We start from the raw sequence: 21,954 nt of genomic DNA on the forward strand, positions 1-21,954 counted from the left end.
TTACCAGACTGTCAAAAACTTTATGACGTAGAGTGTTTTTATTTTTGATGAAACTCGATTTTACTGTTAAAACAAATTGTGAAATATCGTTATTAAGCACACCAGGAACTATAAAAGCTCATCAGCATGTCACGTCACAGGATTGTACGTACCATGGACTATAACGACGAGTACGACGGCTATGACGACGTCTACGGGCATTCTGTGGACGACGAGTGCATCTCGCCGACAGATGCTCAGCAATGGCTCTATGATCGGGCACGGGGACAGCAGAGTATGTCGGCTTTCATGAGTAAAAACAAGGACATTAAGGAAGAGGAGGAGGATGAGGACGACGATGAAGCCTACCAAAAGGCAAGGCGAGATTCTGACAACTTTCAGATGCCAGTGCTTGATGAGCTGGAGCAAGCCCAGCTTAGTTCCTGCGTTGACGAAGTTCGCAGTGTCGTTGGTGATGCTGTGTCAGAGCGTCTTATTGTGGAGACTTCCATGCGCTTTGGTTACGATATACAGAAAATACTTGATGAAATCTTGAACGAGGAGACCAATAAAAATGAGAAGAGATCGCAGAAGTTCAAATTGAACAATGCACCAACAACAACAACAACATCTATAACGAAGGCTGCAACGATGACCACACCGAAACCAACCTCCGCTTCGGCGGTCACTACTACAAAGGTTACATTGTCAACACAAAAAGAAGCTCGACGTGGCTTCGACATTGCATCTCCAAAAACCCCTGCCTCGCCTGTGCTGTCTGGTCGAAACACGCCTGTAGACGTAAGCGGGGATGATGTAGCGCGCAACGCTGCAAACACTTTCAAAGTGTCCAAGGATCAGGCTCAACGGAATGCCAAACAACTGTACGAAAAGGAACGGGCCGACCAAAAGAGTCAATTTCATATGATTGTCATTGGCCATGTGGATGCTGGCAAGAGCACTCTGATGGGTCATCTGCTCTACGACACTGGCAATGTCTCACAGCGCGTAATGCACAAGCACGAACAAGAGTCCAAGAAATTGGGAAAGCAGAGTTTCATGTACGCTTGGGTGCTCGATGAAACAGGCGAGGAGCGAGCACGAGGTATTACCATGGACGTTGGCCAGTCGCGCATTGAAACCGAATCGAAAATAGTTACACTCCTCGATGCCCCTGGTCACAAGGACTTCATACCAAATATGATTTCGGGCGCAACACAGGCCGACGTAGCATTATTAGTAGTGGATGCGACACGTGGCGAATTCGAGTCTGGTTTCGAGCTGGGTGGACAGACGCGTGAGCATGCGATTCTAGTGCGTTCGTTAGGTGTCAATCAGCTGGGCGTTGTCATCAATAAACTGGATACTGTTGGCTGGTCTAAGGAGCGATTCACAGAAATTGTAAGCAAATTAAAAGCGTTTCTCAAACAGGCAGGCTTTAAGGAATCTGACGTGAGCTTTACACCCTGCTCTGGATTGACCGGCGAGAATCTAACAAAACGGGCACAAGAGCCGGCTTTAATCGTTTGGTACACTGGTCCGCATTTGCTGGAAGTTATAGAGAATTTTAAGATTCCCGATCGAGCCATTGATCGACCTCTGCGTATGTCTGTGTCGGATATTTATAAGGGCACTAGCTCTGGCTTCTGCATTTCTGGGCGCATAGAGACGGGCGTGCTGTGCGTAAATGATAAAGTCCTTGTTGGTGCAAGTCGTGAACAGGCCCAAGTGAAGGCCCTGACGATAGACGAGCTGTCGCAGTCGAATGTTTTTGCTGGCGATCAGGTAGCCGTTACGCTAGCAGGCGTGGATGTAAACAATATCACAGTTGGCTGCATCATATGCGACCCGCAGACGCCCATACCAGTGACAACACGCTTCCAGGCGCGCATAATTGTTTTTAATGTAAAGGTGCCAATTACAATGGGTTATCCAGTGTTATTGCATCACCAGTCGTTAATTGAACCGGCCACTGTGTGCAAACTTACGGCGCTCATCCATAAAAGTACCGGAGAAGTTGTAAAGAAAAAGCCACGTTGTCTGGGCAATAATTCCTGTGCTCTCGTGGAAGTGGAGACGTCTCGGCCCATTTGCATTGAACGATACGCTGATTTCAAGGAGCTGGGTCGTATTATGATGCGTGTGGCTGGTGTAACGATTGCCGCTGGCATGGTCACTAAAATACGTTGAGAGTGCTTATTTATTTTTACGAAATTTTAGTTAAGTCCCAATGCTATTTTGTTTTTGCTATGCAAATATATTATACACACATTTCAAAATTAAAAACAAAACGGCTGCAATGGACGTAGTCATGTGCAATACATTTATCGTAGTGCTTATCGTTATCGCTGCGAATGGCAGCACCCACGAGGACCCAGTCTGGCAGCACTAGATGAATCATTGAGTTAGACATAAGCATAAGCGCCGAATAAAGAGTTTGTTTGCTTAAAAATTAAGTTGTTATAAATAAAAATTTACATATTTCGCGGTGCAGTAGTATTTCAACTTGCACACACATTTTCGCGAACCGTGGGAAACGGACTTAGATAGGAAAACGAATTGTGCGCAGCAACAGCAGCCAACAAAGGTAAATGGATCTACACTTTCTGCAGTTATAGGCCAGCAGTAACGCACTGCAGGGACCCCGATCAAGTGTTAGTGAAAATAAATATTTATCTACAAAAAATGCAATTATTAAATTGGAAAAACAAAACTGTTTTGCAATGGTTGTGAAGCTGTTTAAAAATTGTTTAAAATTATTTAAAATGTTAACGATATTTAATAAAGCCACGCTGTAAAGTGAGATGCTTGCTGGTGGCAGTGACAACAGCTAACTGCGCCGGCTAGCTGGCAACTCTTCAAAATGAATCATAAAAAGTTGAGGGGTAGAGCGAGAATACTTTGTCCGTGAATATTCACTAGCAATAGACAAACCAAAACGAATTTAAAGTGCAATTCAATTTAAAGTTATTTTGTTTTCTTGCATTCCACAGCACTAAATCGCAATTGCTACAATAATATAGGTAACAGTTTTGATAAAACGGAAGTTGTCGTAGTCATTGTGTGTCGCACATACATACATACATTGCGAGCAAGCGAGCCGCATCAGCAGTAAGTGCCCCACTATCAGCTACAACAACGCGCTACAAATTTTCTTTTATCGCTGAAACCGAAAGCAACAATTGACGACAACCACAACAACAACAACGGCAGCAACAAACGACAAACACGCACCTTTACAACCAACCCAACAAAATTAAAAGGCTGAGAGAGAAGCAAAATCTACGGCACACAGACACACATAGACATACACAAATTCAAAAATACCAACGCGCATAGAATACAAAGTTTGTTGGTAAAAAAAAGAAAAAATACGGCACAAAGGTTATCATAACAACAAAAACAGGAAAGACACAAGTGAAATTTACTTTAACAAAAATAATTCTACAAGAACTGCAACTGCAACCCAAAAGCAATCGCCGAACAACGCCTAAACTAGTGATTTTTTGTGCTAAGCGCAAGAGAGTGAGAAGAGAGAAAAACGCAGCAGCCGCAGCACTAGCAACAGTTCAACATTTTTGCACAGCAGCAACAACAAGAGCTATACAACCACAACAAAAGCAACAACTGAACCACCTCAACCACCCGCCTACGCAAGTGATTACTACCTGCGCTAAATTTAAATAAAAACAACTACAGGAACAACAGTCGAAAGTAACAGAAGCATCGCCCTCGCCCACAATCGTGCAGCAGTAGGTAGCAACAACAACAGCACCAAAAGCGACATAATGCGTGAATATAAAATTGTCGTGCTCGGCAGCGGCGGTGTAGGCAAATCGGCACTTACAGTGCAATTTGTTCAATGCATTTTTGTAGAAAAGTACGATCCCACCATTGAGGACAGTTACCGGAAGCAGGTGGAGGTAGATGGCCAGCAATGCATGCTTGAGATACTCGACACTGCCGGCACAGAACAATTCACCGCCATGAGAGATCTCTATATGAAGAACGGCCAAGGATTCGTGCTGGTCTATTCGATAACGGCGCAGTCGACATTTAACGATTTGCAGGATCTGCGCGAGCAAATCTTACGCGTCAAGGATACGGACGATGTGCCCATGGTGCTGGTTGGCAACAAATGCGATCTTGAAGAGGAGCGGGTAGTCGGCAAGGAATTGGGTAAAAGTTTGGCCAATCAATTCAATTGCGCCTTTATGGAGACCTCAGCCAAAGCCAAAGTGAATGTGAATGATATTTTTTACGATTTGGTAAGGCAAATCAACAAGAAGTCACCCGAAAAGAAACAAAAGAAACCGAAAAAGTCCCTATGTGTTCTGCTATAAGACTTCCAAAAAGATAAGAGAAAAACCTAAGTAAAAGTAGAAAGTTCAGTTTTTTTCTAAAAAACAGAAGAATGAATACAAATACAAAACAAAAACAAACAAAAAAAAGAGAGAAAGAAAAGAAATCCAGAAAAAGGAGATTGGTAAAATTGCGAGTAAACATAAACTACTTAAAGCAAAATTAACTGACAAGTTTTTAACTGTGCAAAATTTTTGTAATTATCACTACATTATTATTGTATTGTTCAAAAAGGGCGCTAACCAATTTGTCCAATAAATAAAGCCATTTCGATATTGAAGTGGTTTTATTTTCTAAGCTATGAAATTTCATAATATATGAAATTATTTGGGCAAATTTTTCCACCCTCTAGAACTTATCCTTTGTCTTTGTGTAAAATTCTAAACACACACACACACACATTTATATATATACACAAACAAACAAACACAAACTATTCTGATTATTAACAATTAATTATTATGAATTATTTAATACAAATATTTGTCGTTCGTTTTTGAGCCGTTTTTTTGGAAAAATTTTACAAAGATCGTTAGACATTCGTAACATAAACAAAACATTCGTATTTATTTGATTTCCTCATTTTACAATTTATTTACAAAACAAAGAAACACAAATAAGCCCGCACAACATTACAAATGTCGTTGCTCGTCTACCATGAAAAACGGGAAAAATCAAACTAAATTAATTGTATGCCTAAACCTAAACAATAATAAAAATGAAAACATACAAAAAAGATGAAAAAACGATGTCAAAATGTTGCAAACAAACAGAAAATCCATTTTAGTAATTAGTTTAAAACAAATTTACAAATTGTAATTGTTTTAATGATCAATTTCTGTGTAAGTAAAATTAAAAAATTTGCATGAAATTGCACATCAACCATACACACATATATATAACACGCATTTACAAACATATAAACATAAAACATATACACAGACACTCCGGCATGCTCGCAGAGCACGTGAAACCTATAATTTAAAAATGTATTTTAAAACATACAATTGTAAACAAAGCCAATACAACAGCATACAAGATGACATACACATACATATATATACGTACACACACACACACACGCTCACTTGCTGAGAGATATAGGAAAGAAAACATTCACTAGAGATAACGCAAGTTGAATTTGATTGCAATGCAGAATGTAAAACAATTTAAATCCTGTTATTTAACAAAAATAAAATAAATTGATATATACATAAATTAAATTAAAACAAAAGAAAGTTTATAAGCATGAAATTGTCGTCGATCCAAACGAACTAAATTTATAAATACATATTTCATAATAACAAATATAATACATAGACGTACCATATGCCCTTAACTGAAAGTCAAAGTCAAACAGCCAACCAAGAAAAACCCAAATTAAATGATAAAGAAATCAATTTTGAATAAAATAATGTAAATTGCTGACGTCTCATGGCCAAATCATTTGCATCAGCATCCTAAATGCTCATCAGTTTCTCATTGCATTATCTCAAATGTTTTGAAGTATTTGGAAGATAAAACAATGATTAAGTGATTAATATAGGACGAAATGCTGATGTCAATGCTCCTAGGACCACTTTCTCATGAATCAGGTAACTTTAAACAGCATTTAAGCTGAGAGTTCTCTATACAAAATCTGTCAGCTTAACTCCTGACCAGAAGACTTAACTGATGCATGAAAAAATTGTCCTTACAATGAGAGCTCAGCATACCATAATAAAAACGTGTGAAAAGTAATTGAAATAAATTTATTATCTTTTAATTATTAATAAATGAATGTATTATGATTATGTTTACAAAATATAAAAAAAAACAAATAAAAATTAAATAAATCCATGTAAGAAAAATGGTCATGTAATTTTTTTAAACTTAAACTACAGATTCCTCATCAAAAAAAATAATTTGTCTTTCGGCTTTACAGTATAGCATTTAATACAAGCATTGCTTTATTCCAATAGTTTTCAAGTGTTTATATATCAGCAAGGAAAGATACGATTTTAGCGATCGCATGATATTAAGATATGTTGTGTTAACGTTCACATTGAAAGAGCACCTATGGGATGGATTGCGAAATAAATTATAAATGCAGAATCTTGGTTCGAAAGTATTTTATTAGCTGTATTTCATACTTGGAATATAATAGGCAAATACCAGATTAATACAACGCCCGAAAATCGTAAGCTTAAGACGGGGTTTTGTCCACTACATTGGGAAATGCCAATATTGATGTACTTCATGGACAAAATATTTAATAATAAGGGGTAGGCATTTGAATATGTATTATTTTAAAGCCCACAATTTTCAAGCATCATATAAGCGTATTAATAGATTTAATTAGTTTATGTATAATACAATTACATACAATCAAATGGCTTTAAGAATTTTAATAATTTCTGCTAATTTTATGCACTCGTTTTGTAAATTTTTGTGTGATAACTTTGAATAATTTAGACTCTACTTCTCAACGTCCGATCAGATATGATCCGCATAGATTTCTTACATTAAAAAGTTGAATAGTACCGCACATTAAAAAAATTGTTGCAAATTAAATTGGCAACCTGATCGGCCATTGAGAGGCCAGGCCTTAGTCTGCTCTGCTTTTAGTTTACTTTTAGCTTATGGTTTCTATAATATCCACTGTTGATATGGCATTTTAGAAAACATTATTCTGCCGCTCTTCTAAGTATATGTGTATGTATAGTATACGATAGTTTATGCAAGAAGCTTACTCTTGATTAAATGGGGTCGGGGGGCATGTAAAGATACAAATATTTCTCATTACTGTACAACTTGTGGATGTTTGAGTGCACTTGAATTGCCGTTTGTTTAATGACTAGTGTTTTGAATTAAATATATGTATGGTTTACGTGTAAGAATAATTGTTTTTGTTCTTTTTTAGGCGATGTTAAATTATTATAAATAAACGCTTTCGTAATCAGTCCAACTCCATGTTCAAACGAACAAGCAGCCTTTAAGCTGCCACCAAACATGGCCGAAAGCCGCATTTTAAAAATGTTCATAATAAAAAATCCAGTAAAACTTAATTACGCTAATTTGGCAACAACGAAAAAGTTGTAGGTAAAAACTTATACATGTACAGATATTAGTATTAGTATATATATAGACGTATTCGCGGATAATATGTATTGCACTGTTTTGAGTTACTGGGTTAGAGGGGGAATAGTAGGGGAAATTGCACTTTAGGTTATTACGCTTAAAACAACTTAAAAACTACAATCATACATACATATGCGTATTTATGTATAGCGTCATTTCTGTGGAGATTTTTCTTGGGTATGCTGAGATTGCTACGTAAAACGAGAGATTACTAACGCACATATATATACCACCTTATGTACCTAGAAGTAAATATATGACCTTGACGTATGGCCCGATGAGATAAGATAACAAACAATGAGACGCGAATCGTCGCCATTTACTTGCGCAACTGCAATTGCCCTTGATGCTGTTGCTGAGATTGCTGTGCATTCTGCTGCTGTCGCTGATTATGATGATGGTGGTCCTCATCGTCGCTGGGTTCCTCACGCAAGGGCAACGAATCAATCTGCTTTGCGGTCGTTACCTTTTTGTTGCGTTGCCAGGTGAAGACGCGCGCCATTTGTAGGAATTTCTTGCGTGACATCTTGCCCATGTTCTTAAGTCGCTCCTTAAATGCCGCATCATCCTCGCCCTTAGCCTTGCCGCTCTGCTCCTTCTCTAACGCGTTCATAAAGTCTTGATTCCAGCGCAATTGATTCATGAACTCCTCGTTCTGCAGCATTAGGGCGAATTGCTCGTCGGGCAGTTCAAAGTCCTGCTGTCCAGCAACAGGCGTCACACGCAAAAATCCCTGAGGCAGTGCACCTAACATAGGCGGATTCCAGCGCCTTGGAGTGCTGCTGTTGGACAGGGTGACCATGTGACTACGCTTTGTGGGCGTATTGCTGTTGCTGCTTGTATTCAACTTGTTCGATGCACCCAGAGGTCGTTGCTTGGGCGAGGCGCCCGTATTGTGATGGTTCGGAGAAGCGACAGCTGTGTTGAGCAGTGTTGTGCTATTTGCGCTTGCCACGGCGCTCTCTGTGCGTGTATTACTGCCCACGCCATCCGTTGTATCGATGAGTTGCTCCGTTTGTTGAGAGCCAACGACCGAGGCATTTCGTCGTAGGTCTTTGTCCGAATCGTTCAGATTGATGAGACTCTGTTGTGGTGAGACATTAGCGTCCAGTTCATTTCGCAGTTTTTCGTTCTATGCGTTTCATGCGGTTAGTAGTTGTTAGTATACACAAACAAATGTGAGCCTTGATGTGCCGAGCACCAACATACTACCTACCTGGTTATCCGTTGACATGGCCAAAAGTTGGTCTATTGTTTGGTCAACTGCGCCGAGATTCGCGCGAAGCACAGCTTCAATTACTTCGCGATCGATGTCAGGGAACATCTTTTTGAAGTCGGCCATGGCCTGTGAGAACTCCAACTGCAGAGTCGATGTAGCCATGATTTTTTATCTCTGCAATTCTACCCTATATTTTTGCTACAGCTGGACAGATGACAACTACACGATAGTTGGTATTATTCTAATCGATATCTCTGTCATCGCATATGTATCGATGTTTAAATGGTTAGTGCTGGAAAGCGTTTATTCGACGGACGTCCATTCTAGTATGTGGGTAACGGAAATTTGATGCTGCGACACAATAGTTAATTTCTTTTCAAAATTAATAAGCAAACCCAAATAATATATTATAGGTGCAATTAACGAATCACTTTATATTACGAAATCTTTTTTAGAAGTTTTGCTTTTATCTTTTGCCCATATAGAAACTGAACCAGTTATTACTGCTTTGTACTAGCATATTTCTATTTTCTTTTTGTGTATGCACTTTTTAACGCGAGTACATCATCGGTCACGTGATGCTTGTGACAATTAGCCGGCCTCCGGCGCACGTGCGCCAATTGTTCCGGCATGAAATCGCAAATTTGCTGGCTCTTGATATTTTTCTTTCGTTTTTGAGCGTTTAATAAGTGTCAATTAGCGCTGATATGTCTGGTGCGTGCTTATGTATGCGTTATTGTCTGTGACAAAGCTTATCAATCTGTTATCAGCGGTCAGACAGAATACCCACGAAGTTTTTTTTTATGGGTGATGTAACCATACAAATTAATTTAAGCGCAAAGTCTACAAGTTATAGTGGGTGGAATTATCATTCGATTTCAAACCATGCATCCAATCCATGCATCATGAATTAAAAATAGAACTGCAGAGTGTATGCAAATTAATAAGTATTTGCATCGCTAAATAAGACCTAACATATTGAAATTACAAATGTATTTCAATAAGTTTGCTAATTGGAACCGTAGCTTAATAGTTTACATCAATTCTTTTGACAAATTTAAAAATACAAAGTGTCTTGTTCTCGTAGCCAAAAAATCACGTGATGTAATTCTTGAACAAATTTCATCATTTAATTCTTGCTGCTGATTTGCTTGAGAGCATAAAAGATAACGTTGGGTGGTTATCGGCATCAAGTACCTACAGTATGTATTAATTGTCTGGAAGCTGTGCAAGAGTGAATGCTATTTTCTATTTTAAGCGTCTTTTTTTATGCGCATATTTTTTATATTTAATCTGTCGCAAATAAATTTGTTATCATTATGTGATCGGTTTCGGTATGTTAGGATTGCAATATCCGTCTAAGGTTGCAACATCCGTTCATCTCATATACTTAATACGGTCGGCATTGACCTACATAACTTTCTAATTTTATTTGTTCATTAAATAGTTGGTTTTCGGAACTGATGAATATAGGTTTTCATAAAAAATGGACATGGAAACGAAAATCATAAAAATCTTTGCAAAAATGCGGGTCATTGACTATTTGAAATCTTTTTACTGCCATCTCTCTTCTATAATACCTTGAACACTTCTCATAAGAGAGTAGATAAGGGTATAGAGGCGCTAATCATAATAGTTCAATGATCATTAGCTTGCTTTTGTAAGAGGTGTATTGCATACGCCACAAAATCAAGCCAGCATAATCCATTCCGCAAAACACCTACGTCATGTGGATAAGAAGTGGGTGTATAACTTGTGGACATGGATTTTACATACATATGTACATATTGAAATATATGTAAATACATACATACAAATGTAAGAGTATATATTTCTAGCGATATATATCTATAGATTTTAGTTCAGAAATTGATCATACTCCATAAAATAGTAAAAATGAGATAAATATTAAAATGCTAATATTACACAATTTGCAACTCTAAGGCGAGTGTCCCGTTTTTGAAATACTCTGTACATAAGTATGTGTAGAATAATTATACAAATTTTTTAAATTAAAAAAAAAAGAATTGTGTCTATGTGTGACCATGTCAGTAATACAGAGTTGTGAAACTGCAACAGCGACAGCAACAGCTTCGGGCAGAGATCAGACTTATGGCTGTAACTTCCGTAGAAATCGGTCTATAATGATAAAACTTGGCAAACGGTTAACAAAACTGAATGTATTGCTAAATTTCAACACAATATTCTAATCAAAAAAAAAAAAAATTGTTAGAAGTGGCATCACTCAGGTACTTGGTATGAGAATCGCGGATGAACGCTGCAATTTTTCACAAATACATTTATTTAATTTCCACAATTTTTTCACGGACTCGAAACAATTAAAAAAAAAATCATTTTGAAGCTAGAAATGTCATCACTTAGGTACTTGGTATGAGAATCGCGGAGGAGGGCGGTAATTTTTTCACAAATATATTTAATTAATTTCCACAACTTTTCACTAAATTTGGAGGGCTTTATTTAATTTGAAAAAATTAGAAATGCCATCACTTAGGTACTTGGTATGAGAATCGCGGAGGAAGGCTGTAATTTTTCACAAATACATTTATTTAATTTCCACAATTATTTCACTGAATCAAATTAATTAAAAAACAAATAATAATAATAAAAGTCAGAAATGCCATCACTTAGGTACTTGGTATGAGAATCGCGGAGGAGGGCGGCATTTTATTCACAAATATAGTTATTTAATTTCCACGATTATTTCACTGACTAATTAATTTAAAAAACAAGTAGAAAATCTAAAGTCGGGTGGTCCGACTTTAAAATACTCTGTACATACAAGTATATGTAAATGTACAATCATACACAATTATAGAAATTAAAAAAGGTAATTTCCAAAATACACATTTTATGCGTATTCATATAGTGCATCAGGGTCTAAAATGTGGTGTCCCTATGCCTTATAGTCTCTCTGAGGCGAACGGCATTACGGAAAAATCCCATTATCGGGCAAGTGGGTGGAAAATCAAAAAAATAAAACAAACTCGTATAGCGTACACACATAAGGCATCTTTGTGCAAAATTTGGTGTCTCTGAGGTCCAGGTGTATATGTACATATATATGTATATACTTTGTGGGGTCTGCCACGCCTCCTTCTACCTGTTACGTTATGTAAAGAACTCGAATAGGGTAATATTTTTTGTATTAAAAAAAAAATAGAAAAAAAGAGAAAGCATATTCTTAAAAGACAGTGTGCTATAGAAAAAATCGAGCTACTTATAACAGTCGGGAAATAACTGTTGTTGGTAAAACAAGGAATTGCAAAGGAAACGAACAAAGACAAAAGCTCTTAGCATAGATTAATACATTATGGTTTAAAATGTAGCATTGAGCTAAGTACACCGCTAAAAATATGCTTTTCACCTTTTGGCTGTTCACTTTTTAGGATTTTCGAGATTTGTAGAAAGTGTTGATTTTTGTTTGTAGTAATTATTTTATATACCCTCATTTTTTTTTTCAAACAAAAACTATTGTATACCAAATTGATTTTTAATCGTCTACTAGTAAGAATAAATTAAATGTTTATCGAGATATCGATTTTAATTATTTTTGTTGGCTACAATCCAGAAATTGTACTAACAAACCCTACTTAACCATTTAAATCAATTAAAAGAAAGTTTTTGTAAGGGAAGGGGGACATTTTTTTTTGCCGAATATTATTTTATATACCCTCATTTTTTTTCCAAACAAAAACTATTGTATACCCAATTGATTTTTAATCGTCTACTAGTAAGAATAAATTAAATGTTTATCGACATATAGGTTTTAATTAATTTTGTTGGCTACAATCCAGAAATTTTACTAACAAACCCTACTTAACCATTTAAATCAATTAAAGAAAGCTTTTGTAAGGGAAGGGGGAAATTTTTTTTTGCCGAATACTTCAATAAGTTATTATTAAAATGTATGTAAATAATAAAATAATATACTAATACTACTTTAATATTTATTTATTTTTTACGGAAGTTTTTAACATATGTAATACATTTTAATTTGCTAACTGAGAACATATATATATTTAAATTATTTCGCACTTTTAAAATATTAATTCTTATTTTTTATGACAATTTTTAAGCTGTCGTTTTTTTTTCGCCGTGTACCCAACGCAAAGCCATAAATCTTACATTATCGGGCGATTTGTCAAAAGCGTGGCACAACAATCGTAGCTAGTCTAATATTCGGTTTTTTCATTGCTACGTGTTGAGAGAAGATTGCTGATTTGGCACAGAACATCGTCGAAAATTATAGTGTATTATAAAAATAAGAAGAAATCCAGCGTCCATCGATCGTGCCGCGAACTGCCGAATTTAGTTTGCGTGAAACGCACGAAGCGTTTAGAACGTCTAGCCGCCCGAATTATACTCCACTCCTATTAATCGTATTAAAGAAAATCATTACTCTATGAGAGACGGACCAGAAGATTGAATTTTAAAAGTATAATTAGCTGAGAATTAGACACTTGAAGCACGTGTGTGTACTCAACCACCCACCTGGACATTTGAAACGCCCACAGTGGGCAGAAAATTACCATAACGAAGTCAAAAGTGTCGTCGCTGCTGCCGTCGTTGCCACAGTAGTGGCCGCAATCGTGGTCGCTCGTTAACTGGTAGCTTTACATGTATATGTTGCCTGTTTGTGTCGGCCAGTGTTTGTGTGTGCTAGCGAACTCAATCGTACCTGTTGATTTACCCTTTTTGCGTCGGCCTTAATGCTGTCATCGCCTATATAAACAAATGCGCGCAAGGGATTTGCGTTTATTCTGCATTGTAACTGCTTATGGTTAAGAATTGTCGAGCGCAATTCATAAAACAAGTGAAAGCTAATAAGTGAATATTTAGTGAACTGAAGATTGAGTGCAAAGTACAGTTTTAAAAAAAAACTGAGCGCTAAAAACCGAAAGGAAAGAGAAAAGAAATATAAGCTACGTGTCATTTGGTGCCTTTCTTGAAGGTGAGTTTTAAAATTCAAATTGTCACTGCTCAGTTAAAAACTGTGCATTGTTAGGTACACGTATTAGTTAAAAGGGAGAAACAATAGCAAAACAATATATTATAGAAGTTGTAACGATTAATTATTTGGTTGTTAAAATTAAATTGTAAGCTTTTAATTATTATGATTACGACAGAAAGTAGAGAGTAAATTAAACAGAATTTTGTAGGTATGTATTGATCGATTTTAAGAAATGTAGGTTCGTTTAAAATTACATTTTGTTGCTAATTTGATTGAGAATTTTTTTTGTTTCATTATACTGCCAACAAGTTCTTTGCCTGATAAATTTTAAAAATGTTGTTCGATGGAAAATTCAAAGGGAAAGTGTATAAGATGAATGTAATGCTAAAAAAATTAAATTTATAATAAGTCTTCTCAAATTCCGAAGCATTAATAATGCCGCCGGCATTACATTAGATCGATATGAAGCAGTCGCAGCACCCATAGTATACTGACCCTGCGGGTCAAATGAATGGCGCCAAAGAATTAATTGATAAGTTGACTGATTTTAAAATTTATTTTTACTTTATTAACATGCAATGAATAATACGAATATTATCAGTAACTTGTCTTTTCATAGAATGACTTTTAATTCAATTTTATTAATTATGTATTTAATTGCGAAGCAAACGAGTCTCTTTTCAAAATAAATGTAGTCATCTTATCTGCGCATGAATTGAGGCTACTGTCAAATTATGTATAAATTTAATATCATGCATTTATGTTAAATGTATTTGAATAATTGTTAGTCTAGAAATTTAAAAAAAGTGATGCGCAATAGAAGGATTTAAGACAAGGCAGAAATGTCAAAGTGTTTTTTCCATTAGGAACCATTGCTCGTAAATAACACACTGGGCATGAGTTTCAAAGAAAAACATAGGAAGATTGCAAAATCTTAAAAAAATGATTTAAAAAAGAGGGCGTGTCACTGATGTGAACTTATTGTTGTTGATAATGCTCACTTTTTTTAGTCGTGCGATATTTTATGACGCGCTGATGACGCGCTTTATTGATAGTACTCGTATAATAATTATAAATGCCCAGAAAATCAAAAACGCTCGTACGTATGCGCTAGGTTTAATTTTGCCTTGTACTCTGATTGTGTGATAATTCTTTTATTGTTATTTTTTTTTAATTGTATGCTGTTGATTTTTTGAGGCCATTATGGACCCCCTAGTGAGCGGGGGTCATCAAAAAGTGAAATGTTATTTGTTGTTTTTTATTTTTGTATTTTTAGTGGTCACATTTCATTTGTTTCTGTTTTCTTTTTCTATGCGATTTTTTCTATACTATTTTTGATTTTTGTATTTCTTGATGAGCCCATTTGATTTCTTTGTTTAATATACATATTCGTAATCATTTGAATGGTACACCACAGGTGGGTATGCTGATAATACGAGTATACTCCATACATTTATAGCCCCTTTTATCGCATTGTGCTGCAACACCTGGTTACTTTTTAATAACCGGCAAACAAGCCCATTAGACAGCTGTCAAATAAATTGGACAGGCTGGCAGTGAAGTGCAATATTATATTGACAACACCCCCGAATTAGGTTGGTGATTTGTTCATTTGCCTGTTAATTATAGGCTGAGGCCTGCCTGCAATTCTCAAAGAGTTCAATGAAACTTGTGCACACTAGACCTTGACTTCGATTCTAAAAAAAAGTGTAGTACTGAAAATGAATCTTAAATATAAATCTATGCACATACTTGTATACGTATAGAGTACATAAAGTAAAATTAGTCGCCGCAGAGGCTAGTTATCAGTTTATAGACCTATTAAAAATATGCGTTTGTGCGATAATTCGAAATGTTCCGTCTCGGACGAACAGGCCATAAATCAAGGCGAGCTAACGCACAGCATGTAAGTCACACAGAATTTCAGATCGACGGGGCTGACAAACGAAATCGAAATGAAAAATGCAATGACTTGTCAAAACATTATCGCTTTTAGTGCTGAAAAAGAAAAAAAATGCATGCGGGGCAGCAACAAAAACTGAACAGATTGTACAAGATGTATTTGTATTTGAGGATTCTAAGAAGAATGCTTTAAAAAAAGTTATAAACGATGCAATACGATTAAACCCATCGCCTACTAAAAAATCTGATAACCCTCTTCTGTAATCTTGTTGTGCTCTCTTTCTATTGTGTCAATGATAAGCATAAGTCGTGTTCCGCCACTTTATTAGCTTATTGCTTTAATTTAGCCTCCAATATTGATCTCTCCATTTCGTAGAACTATATAACTATACAGTACCTTTTTTTATCAGAATCCACACTTTTCAATAGCTATGGCCTATAAAAGAAATAAAAAAAGTGGTAATCTTTTATCTCATTGCCAATAAATGTTATAGCAGTTCAATTCAGATTTAATAATGTTCATTGAATGAGCAAATGTCTTTTTAAGACCTTTTGTCTGTTATATATATAGAAGTACATTTTAATGCGAGCAATAATTTATGCACCTTAAACAATAAAAATGGAAAAATAATCGGTTGGGAAAAGTTATTTTGAGGCGTAAATATTTTACGTACTTAGAAAAAGGCTATTTAGCTGTAATGGAAATATATTCAGTTGAACGCTGCAAGCATATACGCTAATGTGGGCAGTAATTGATGCAATATTCACCAAAATGAAAGCCGAAAAATGCGTGCTCCCATTTGCAACAGGGGGGTGGAAATAAATATCCTCTGGCTGTATATATTTTGCATATTTCAGTAAGGAAAAAATGCCATTGTATTTAATGCGAAGCAAACGAGTCTCTTTTCAAAATAAATGTAGTCATCTTATCTGCGCATGAATTGAGGCTACTGTCAAATTATGTATAAATTTAATATCATGCATTTATGTTAAATGTATTTGAATAATTGTTAGTCTAGAAATTTAAAAAAGTGATGCGCAATAGAAGGATTTAAGACAAGGCAGGAAATGTCAAAGTGTTTTTTTCCATTAGGAACCATTGCTCGTAAATAACACACTGGGCATGAGTTTCAAAGAAAAACATAGGAAGATTGCAAAATCTTAAAAAAATGATTTAAAAAAGAGGGCGTGTCACTGATGTGAACTTATTGTTGTTGATAATGCTCACTTTTTTTAGTCGTGCGATATTTTATGACGCGCTGATGACGCGCTTTATTGATAGTACTCGTATAATAATTATAAATGCCCAGAAAATCAAAAACGCTCGTACGTATGCGCTAGGTTTAATTTTGCCTTGTACTCTGATTGTGTGATAATTCTTTTATTGTTATTTTTTTTTAATTGTATGCTGTTGATTTTTTGAGGCCATTATGGACCCCCTAGTGAGCGGGGGTCATCAAAAAGTGAAATGTTATTTGTTGTTTTTTATTTTTGTATTTTTAGTGGTCACATTTCATTTGTTTCTGTTTTCTTTTTCTATGCGATTTTTTCTATACTATTTTTGATTTTTGTATTTCTTGATGAGCCCATTTGATTTCTTTGTTTAATATACATATTCGTAATCATTTGAATGGTACACCACAGGTGGGTATGCTGATAATACGAGTATACTCCATACATTTATAGCCCCTTTTATCGCATTGTGCTGCAACACCTGGTTACTTTTTAATAACCGGCAAACAAGCCCATTAGACAGCTGTCAAATAAATTGGACAGGCTGGCAGTGAAGTGCAATATTATATTGACAACACCCCCGAATTAGGTTGGTGATTTGTTCATTTGCCTGTTAATTATAGGCTGAGGCCTGCCTGCAATTCTCAAAGAGTTCAATGAAACTTGTGCACACTAGACCTTGACTTCGATTCTAAAAAAAAGTGTAGTACTGAAAATGAATCTTAAATATAAATCTATGCACATACTTGTATACGTATAGAGTACATAAAGTAAAATTAGTCGCCGCAGAGGCTAGTTATCAGTTTATAGACCTATTAAAAATATGCGTTTGTGCGATAATTCGAAATGTTCCGTCTCGGACGAACAGGCCATAAATCAAGGCGAGCTAACGCACAGCATGTAAGTCACACAGAATTTCAGATCGACGGGGCTGACAAACGAAATCGAAATGAAAAATGCAATGACTTGTCAAAACATTATCGCTTTTAGTGCTGAAAAAGAAAAAAAATGCATGCGGGGCAGCAACAAAAACTGAACAGATTGTACAAGATGTATTTGTATTTGAGGATTCTAAGAAGAATGCTTTAAAAAAAGTTATAAACGATGCAATACGATTAAACCCATCGCCTACTAAAAAATCTGATAACCCTCTTCTGTAATCTTGTTGTGCTCTCTTTCTATTGTGTCAATGATAAGCATAAGTCGTGTTCCGCCACTTTATTAGCTTATTGCTTTAATTTAGCCTCCAATATTGATCTCTCCATTTCGTAGAACTATATAACTATACAGTACCTTTTTTTTATCAGAATCCACACTTTTCAATAGCTATGGCCTATAAAAGAAATAAAAAAAGTGGTAATCTTTTATCTCATTGCCAATAAATGTTATAGCAGTTCAATTCAGATTTAATAATGTTCATTGAATGAGCAAATGTCTTTTTAAGACCTTTTGTCTGTTATATATATAGAAGTACATTTTAATGCGAGCAATAATTTATGCACCTTAAACAATAAAAATGGAAAAATAATCGGTTGGGAAAAGTTATTTTGAGGCGTAAATATTTTACGTACTTAGAAAAAGGCTATTTAGCTGTAATGGAAATATATTCAGTTGAACGCTGCAAGCATATACGCTAATGTGGGCAGTAATTGATGCAATATTCACCAAAATGAAAGCCGAAAAATGCGTGCTCCCATTTGCAACAGGGGGGTGGAAATAAATATCCTCTGGCTGTATATATTTTGCATATTTCAGTAAGGAAAAAATGCCTTTGGATAATATACGCATAGCAATATAATCAGTTGATTCTATATATAGCTAAATTCTTTTGCCATGCAATGCATATCAATTGATTTTTCTCCAATAAATCTTAAATCTTAAATCTTAAAGGAGTCAGTTTACTAATTGCAATCACTTTCTTTAACTTTGACAAATGCTGCAATATATTTGATCCGCCACTCATTCCCTTTCCACAACTTAGACGTACTTCGCATTGCGGTTAGCATAATTAGGCATTAATATTTCATAAATGGTAATTAAGAGCGAATCTTGCCCCACGCATTCGCACTTAGAACCGTGCCGGGCATATCAAGTTCGCAATGTGACTTCAAAAGGCAATAGCGGTGTACGAGTATTTTAAGCCATTCAAGCGGCAGAGTTTAAATGAGAGGCGCCCTATTTTTGTGTAAACATCTTGAAGTGCAACGTGACTGTTTGTCCTGCGACACCTCAAGTTGAAGATGAAACCCACAAAGCGACGAAGCAACTTACATTCTCACATTTTGCGTTTGTTACTCTTAGAAATGTTTTATTTTTACGTTGTTTCACCAAAGTTTTCAAATTGTTTGTTGTTGTGTCGCTTGAAAGTGTAACTGGAAACCATTTGCGTAAGCAGTTTAGCATCGAGGGGTTGCTGTTGTTGGGGTTGGGGTTGGACGTCCACTCGTGCCAACGACGGTTGCTAATTGTTTTCATTTTTAGCAATTGATGTATGTTTGGCATTGCGGGCGAGGGGCTGGGGTTCAATGTGTACTTCAAACAAAGCGGCACGTTGCTGTTGCTGGGCTTTCACATTTCTTTCGGTGTTCAGAATTATAGAGCAGTGGAAAACCCGAACAGCGAAGAATTAGATTTAAAATAAAATAGTATATAGATATGACTAAAAACGTTTTATATTCAAATTCGAAAAAGTTTAATATCATTGTATATAATTTTTTAGCTCAAAGTAAACACATACATAGACATTGTTTTGTTTTTCTGTGCCCAATTTAATAAAGTAGATTAATTAGGATTTCCAACAATCTAGTTTATTTAAATTTCGTCCACTGTGCGGGAATAGGAGAGAGGCAGGAATGTGAGATACAAAATGTGTGTTATCGCAACAGTTGACCATAATTTTTAATTCCGTCGTTTTCCTTTTTCATAGCAAACCTGATGGCACCCAAAGCTTTGTCGTCACTTGCGCCGACTTCACTGTCGCCGTCGTCGACGTCGGCGTCAACACTCGCCTCTATCAGCCATCATCAGCTATGCATTGTCATTGTGTTGCTGTCAGTTGCGATGTGGGCGCCTGGACAGGCAACTGCTTACGTCCTGCCACGCCCCGAGGCAGCAGCTGCAGGTGCCTCAACAGCACAGTTGTTGTTGTTGAATGAGCTGCTCGCCGCTGGTAATGAGGACAACACCTACTATGGCCAGCAATTGGTAAGTGATAGAAAGAAACAGAGAAGCATGACGTCATCCTAATGTGTTATCCTGCACTACCCACAGAAATACCAACAACAGAGACAGCAGCAGCAACAACAACGTGCAGCCCTGCCGCCCAACTATTTTGCCAACAATTGGCCCAGCCTGAGAGATCTTTTGCTCACCGTGGACTATGATGAGAGCGCAAATGCGTTGGAGAGCAATGAACAGTTAAACTCACGCCTGTTGTCACGTCTACGCAAGCTGAGCGACACTGCCGTCACTCCCAATGAGATGGTGGATGAGGATAGAAGCGATGGTCTAACGGCTATGCCGGCCAAGAAACTAGCTAGCACCAAGATAGCGTCCTCACCGATGAAGGAGCATAACACCAAAAAGAATGTGCAATGTAAGTTGATAAGTTTCTAAATAAAATATCACTATATTTTCTCTACATGTTGCATGATCGATCGACTAATATGTCTCGCATTTTATTGTCTATTGCCTTGTTTCATGTTTAATTTTTGACACTTTACGACGACATTTGATTTCATTATTTCAATTTCGATAAATAGTTCGTAAACAGTGTAAGTGTTGCATGAATTTGTCCCAATTTCGCGTATTGACAAGTTAAAATATAGCTAACCTCTTTTTTTGTTATCAATAGATATGTCGCCGTGCCATTTTAAAATCTGCAACATGGGTCGCAAGCGTAATGCCGGCTCCTTTGTGCCATACTAAAGGTATAGACCCCCAAAATAGACACAAACAGCGAACCCCCAAAAAACGCCAAAGTATATATTTAAACATATTCACAATTATACGGAGAATATATAGCAAACAATTGTTGAAAATGTGCAAGAAAGTATTGTTTATTTTTAAAACTATCTTTAATCTATACATATAAATACATATGTAATTTATAATATGCTTAGCGACCTAATCCAACGCGTCTCTCTAATCGTCTGACATACAAATACGTAGAGAATTACTTACACACACACACGCATACAAATACTAATAGTATTTCATTACTAAATAATGTTACATGTTAAATCTAGCTGTACGTACTTATATGAGTTATTCTTGTTGTATTTAATGAAAATGTAAAAGAGCATCCGATGTTGGAAGCCTAATTGGAAAACGGAAACCGCGTTTAAAACACGAAAATATTGTTAGTTCTTTAAGCTGTGTACGTATTACTAATATTTATTAAACACGAACTATGAAAATATGGTTACAAAATAAATGTTATTGTATTGATGAAGGACCCAAAGCGGCCCCAAAAACAAATTTTGTTTTTCATATTTTTAGTACAATATAGCGACTTATCTGATTATATCTGGGATGAGGCAAAGAACGGAAATAAGTCGGATTTTTTAAGTTAAAATTTCGGTAATCACTTTTTTTAATTTTTTTTTTTTGATTTTAAAAATATTTTGATATAACATGCTCGTTTATTTGCTTATCACTTACAAGAAAAAAGTGCATTTTATTTTTAGTCCTAAAAGTAGACTTGTTTACAACTCAAAGATATTGAACTCAAAAACAAAGTCGGCTTTTGGGCTTATTTGTAAATACATATAATATTTAGCTACATGCATTAAAGTAAAGAAATAAAATAATCTTGAGAAACGAATGGAATAATACAAAATCAGATATTTTATCAAATATTGTTTAAATGTTTTGGTTTAAACTTTAGCTCTTAGTCTATTAAAAGTTGGATTTACCTCTAATTCTCTAGCCGTCTATCTTTTTTTGGTTTTCGCACTTATTGTGATGGTCAAAAGCCGACCAAGTTAACCCGTCTTTTATCTTTAAACGGAAGCTGCTTAAAGTTTTGATTAAAGCTCCGGCGAACCGTAAAGTACACAATCGGTTGCAAGCTGCTTATAATTTGTAAGCAGGATATTTTCAAATATTAAATTAGCATATATGAATTATTTAACACATTTAGTTGCCAGTTCGGCTTCGATTTAAA

The 21,954-nt window shown here is 35.9% G+C and overlaps 4 protein-coding genes across 6 annotated transcripts; 3 read left to right on the plus strand and 1 right to left on the minus strand.

The window, feature by feature from the left end:
- Nucleotides 1–59: 59 nt before the first annotated feature.
- On the plus strand, nucleotides 60–2,431 carry LOC115622468 (HBS1-like protein). The gene has a single exon (XM_030516410.1). It carries the CDS (start codon nucleotides 127–129, stop codon nucleotides 2,167–2,169), a length of 2,043 nt encoding a protein of 680 aa, XP_030372270.1. The 5' UTR covers nucleotides 60–126; the 3' UTR covers nucleotides 2,170–2,431.
- Nucleotides 2,427–5,115, plus strand: LOC115622469 (ras-related protein Rap1). Of its 2 annotated transcripts, none has more exons than XM_030516412.1 (2): nucleotides 2,427–2,566; nucleotides 2,973–5,115. In XM_030516412.1, the coding sequence occupies exon 2, from the start codon at nucleotides 3,768–3,770 to the stop codon at nucleotides 4,320–4,322; it is 555 nt and encodes a 184-aa protein (XP_030372272.1). In that variant the 5' UTR covers nucleotides 2,427–2,566; nucleotides 2,973–3,767; the 3' UTR covers nucleotides 4,323–5,115. The 2 variants fall into 2 exon arrangements, with proteins under 2 accessions (XP_030372272.1, XP_030372273.1); XM_030516413.1 differs by lacking the exon at nucleotides 2,427–2,566 and having other exon boundaries at nucleotides 2,973–3,090; nucleotides 3,156–5,115.
- A 1,322-nt stretch (nucleotides 5,116–6,437) lies between these two features.
- LOC115622200 (CUE domain-containing protein 1) lies at nucleotides 6,438–8,872 on the minus strand. Of its 2 annotated transcripts, none has more exons than XM_030516095.1 (2): nucleotides 8,678–8,872; nucleotides 6,438–8,545 (listed from the first exon to the last, which is right to left on the minus strand). In XM_030516095.1, the coding sequence occupies exons 1-2, from the start codon at nucleotides 8,840–8,842 to the stop codon at nucleotides 7,781–7,783; spliced, it is 930 nt and encodes a 309-aa protein (XP_030371955.1). In that variant the 5' UTR covers nucleotides 8,843–8,872; the 3' UTR covers nucleotides 6,438–7,780. The 2 variants fall into 2 exon arrangements, with proteins under 2 accessions (XP_030371955.1, XP_030371954.1); XM_030516094.1 differs by having other exon boundaries at nucleotides 6,438–8,593.
- A 10,975-nt stretch (nucleotides 8,873–19,847) lies between these two features.
- Nucleotides 19,848–21,205, plus strand: LOC115622352. Its single transcript, XM_030516266.1, has 4 exons — nucleotides 19,848–19,991; nucleotides 20,058–20,382; nucleotides 20,549–20,560; nucleotides 20,641–21,205. The coding sequence occupies exons 1-4, from the start codon at nucleotides 19,848–19,850 to the stop codon at nucleotides 20,712–20,714; spliced, it is 555 nt and encodes a 184-aa protein (XP_030372126.1). The 3' UTR covers nucleotides 20,715–21,205.
- Nucleotides 21,206–21,954: the final 749 nt, after the last annotated feature.

The sequence above is a fragment of the Scaptodrosophila lebanonensis genome, unplaced genomic scaffold (genome assembly GCF_003285725.1).
Source record: "Scaptodrosophila lebanonensis strain 11010-0011.00,11010-0021.00 unplaced genomic scaffold, SlebRS2 tig00000043-arrow-pilon, whole genome shotgun sequence".
Lineage (NCBI taxonomy): Eukaryota > Metazoa > Arthropoda > Insecta > Diptera > Drosophilidae > Scaptodrosophila > Scaptodrosophila lebanonensis.

Excerpts from the sequence above, each read along its gene's own strand:
- LOC115622468 (XM_030516410.1), top strand. The coding sequence starts at position 127 with ATGTCACGTCACAGGATTGTACGTACCATGGACTATAACGACGAGTAC.
- LOC115622352 (XM_030516266.1), top strand. The coding sequence starts at position 19,848 with ATGTGGGCGCCTGGACAGGCAACTGCTTACGTCCTGCCACGCCCCGAG. Across the intron at positions 19,992-20,057 it reads CCTACTATGGCCAGCAATTG|AAATACCAACAACAGAGACA; the intron begins GTAAGTGATAGA and ends CACTACCCACAG.
- LOC115622200 (XM_030516094.1), bottom strand. The coding sequence starts at position 8,842 with ATGGCTACATCGACTCTGCAGTTGGAGTTCTCACAGGCCATGGCCGAC. Across the intron at positions 8,594-8,677 it reads CCATGTCAACGGATAACCAG|AACGAAAAACTGCGAAATGA; the intron begins GTAGGTAGTATG and ends TGAAACGCATAG.
- LOC115622469 (XM_030516412.1), top strand. The coding sequence starts at position 3,768 with ATGCGTGAATATAAAATTGTCGTGCTCGGCAGCGGCGGTGTAGGCAAA.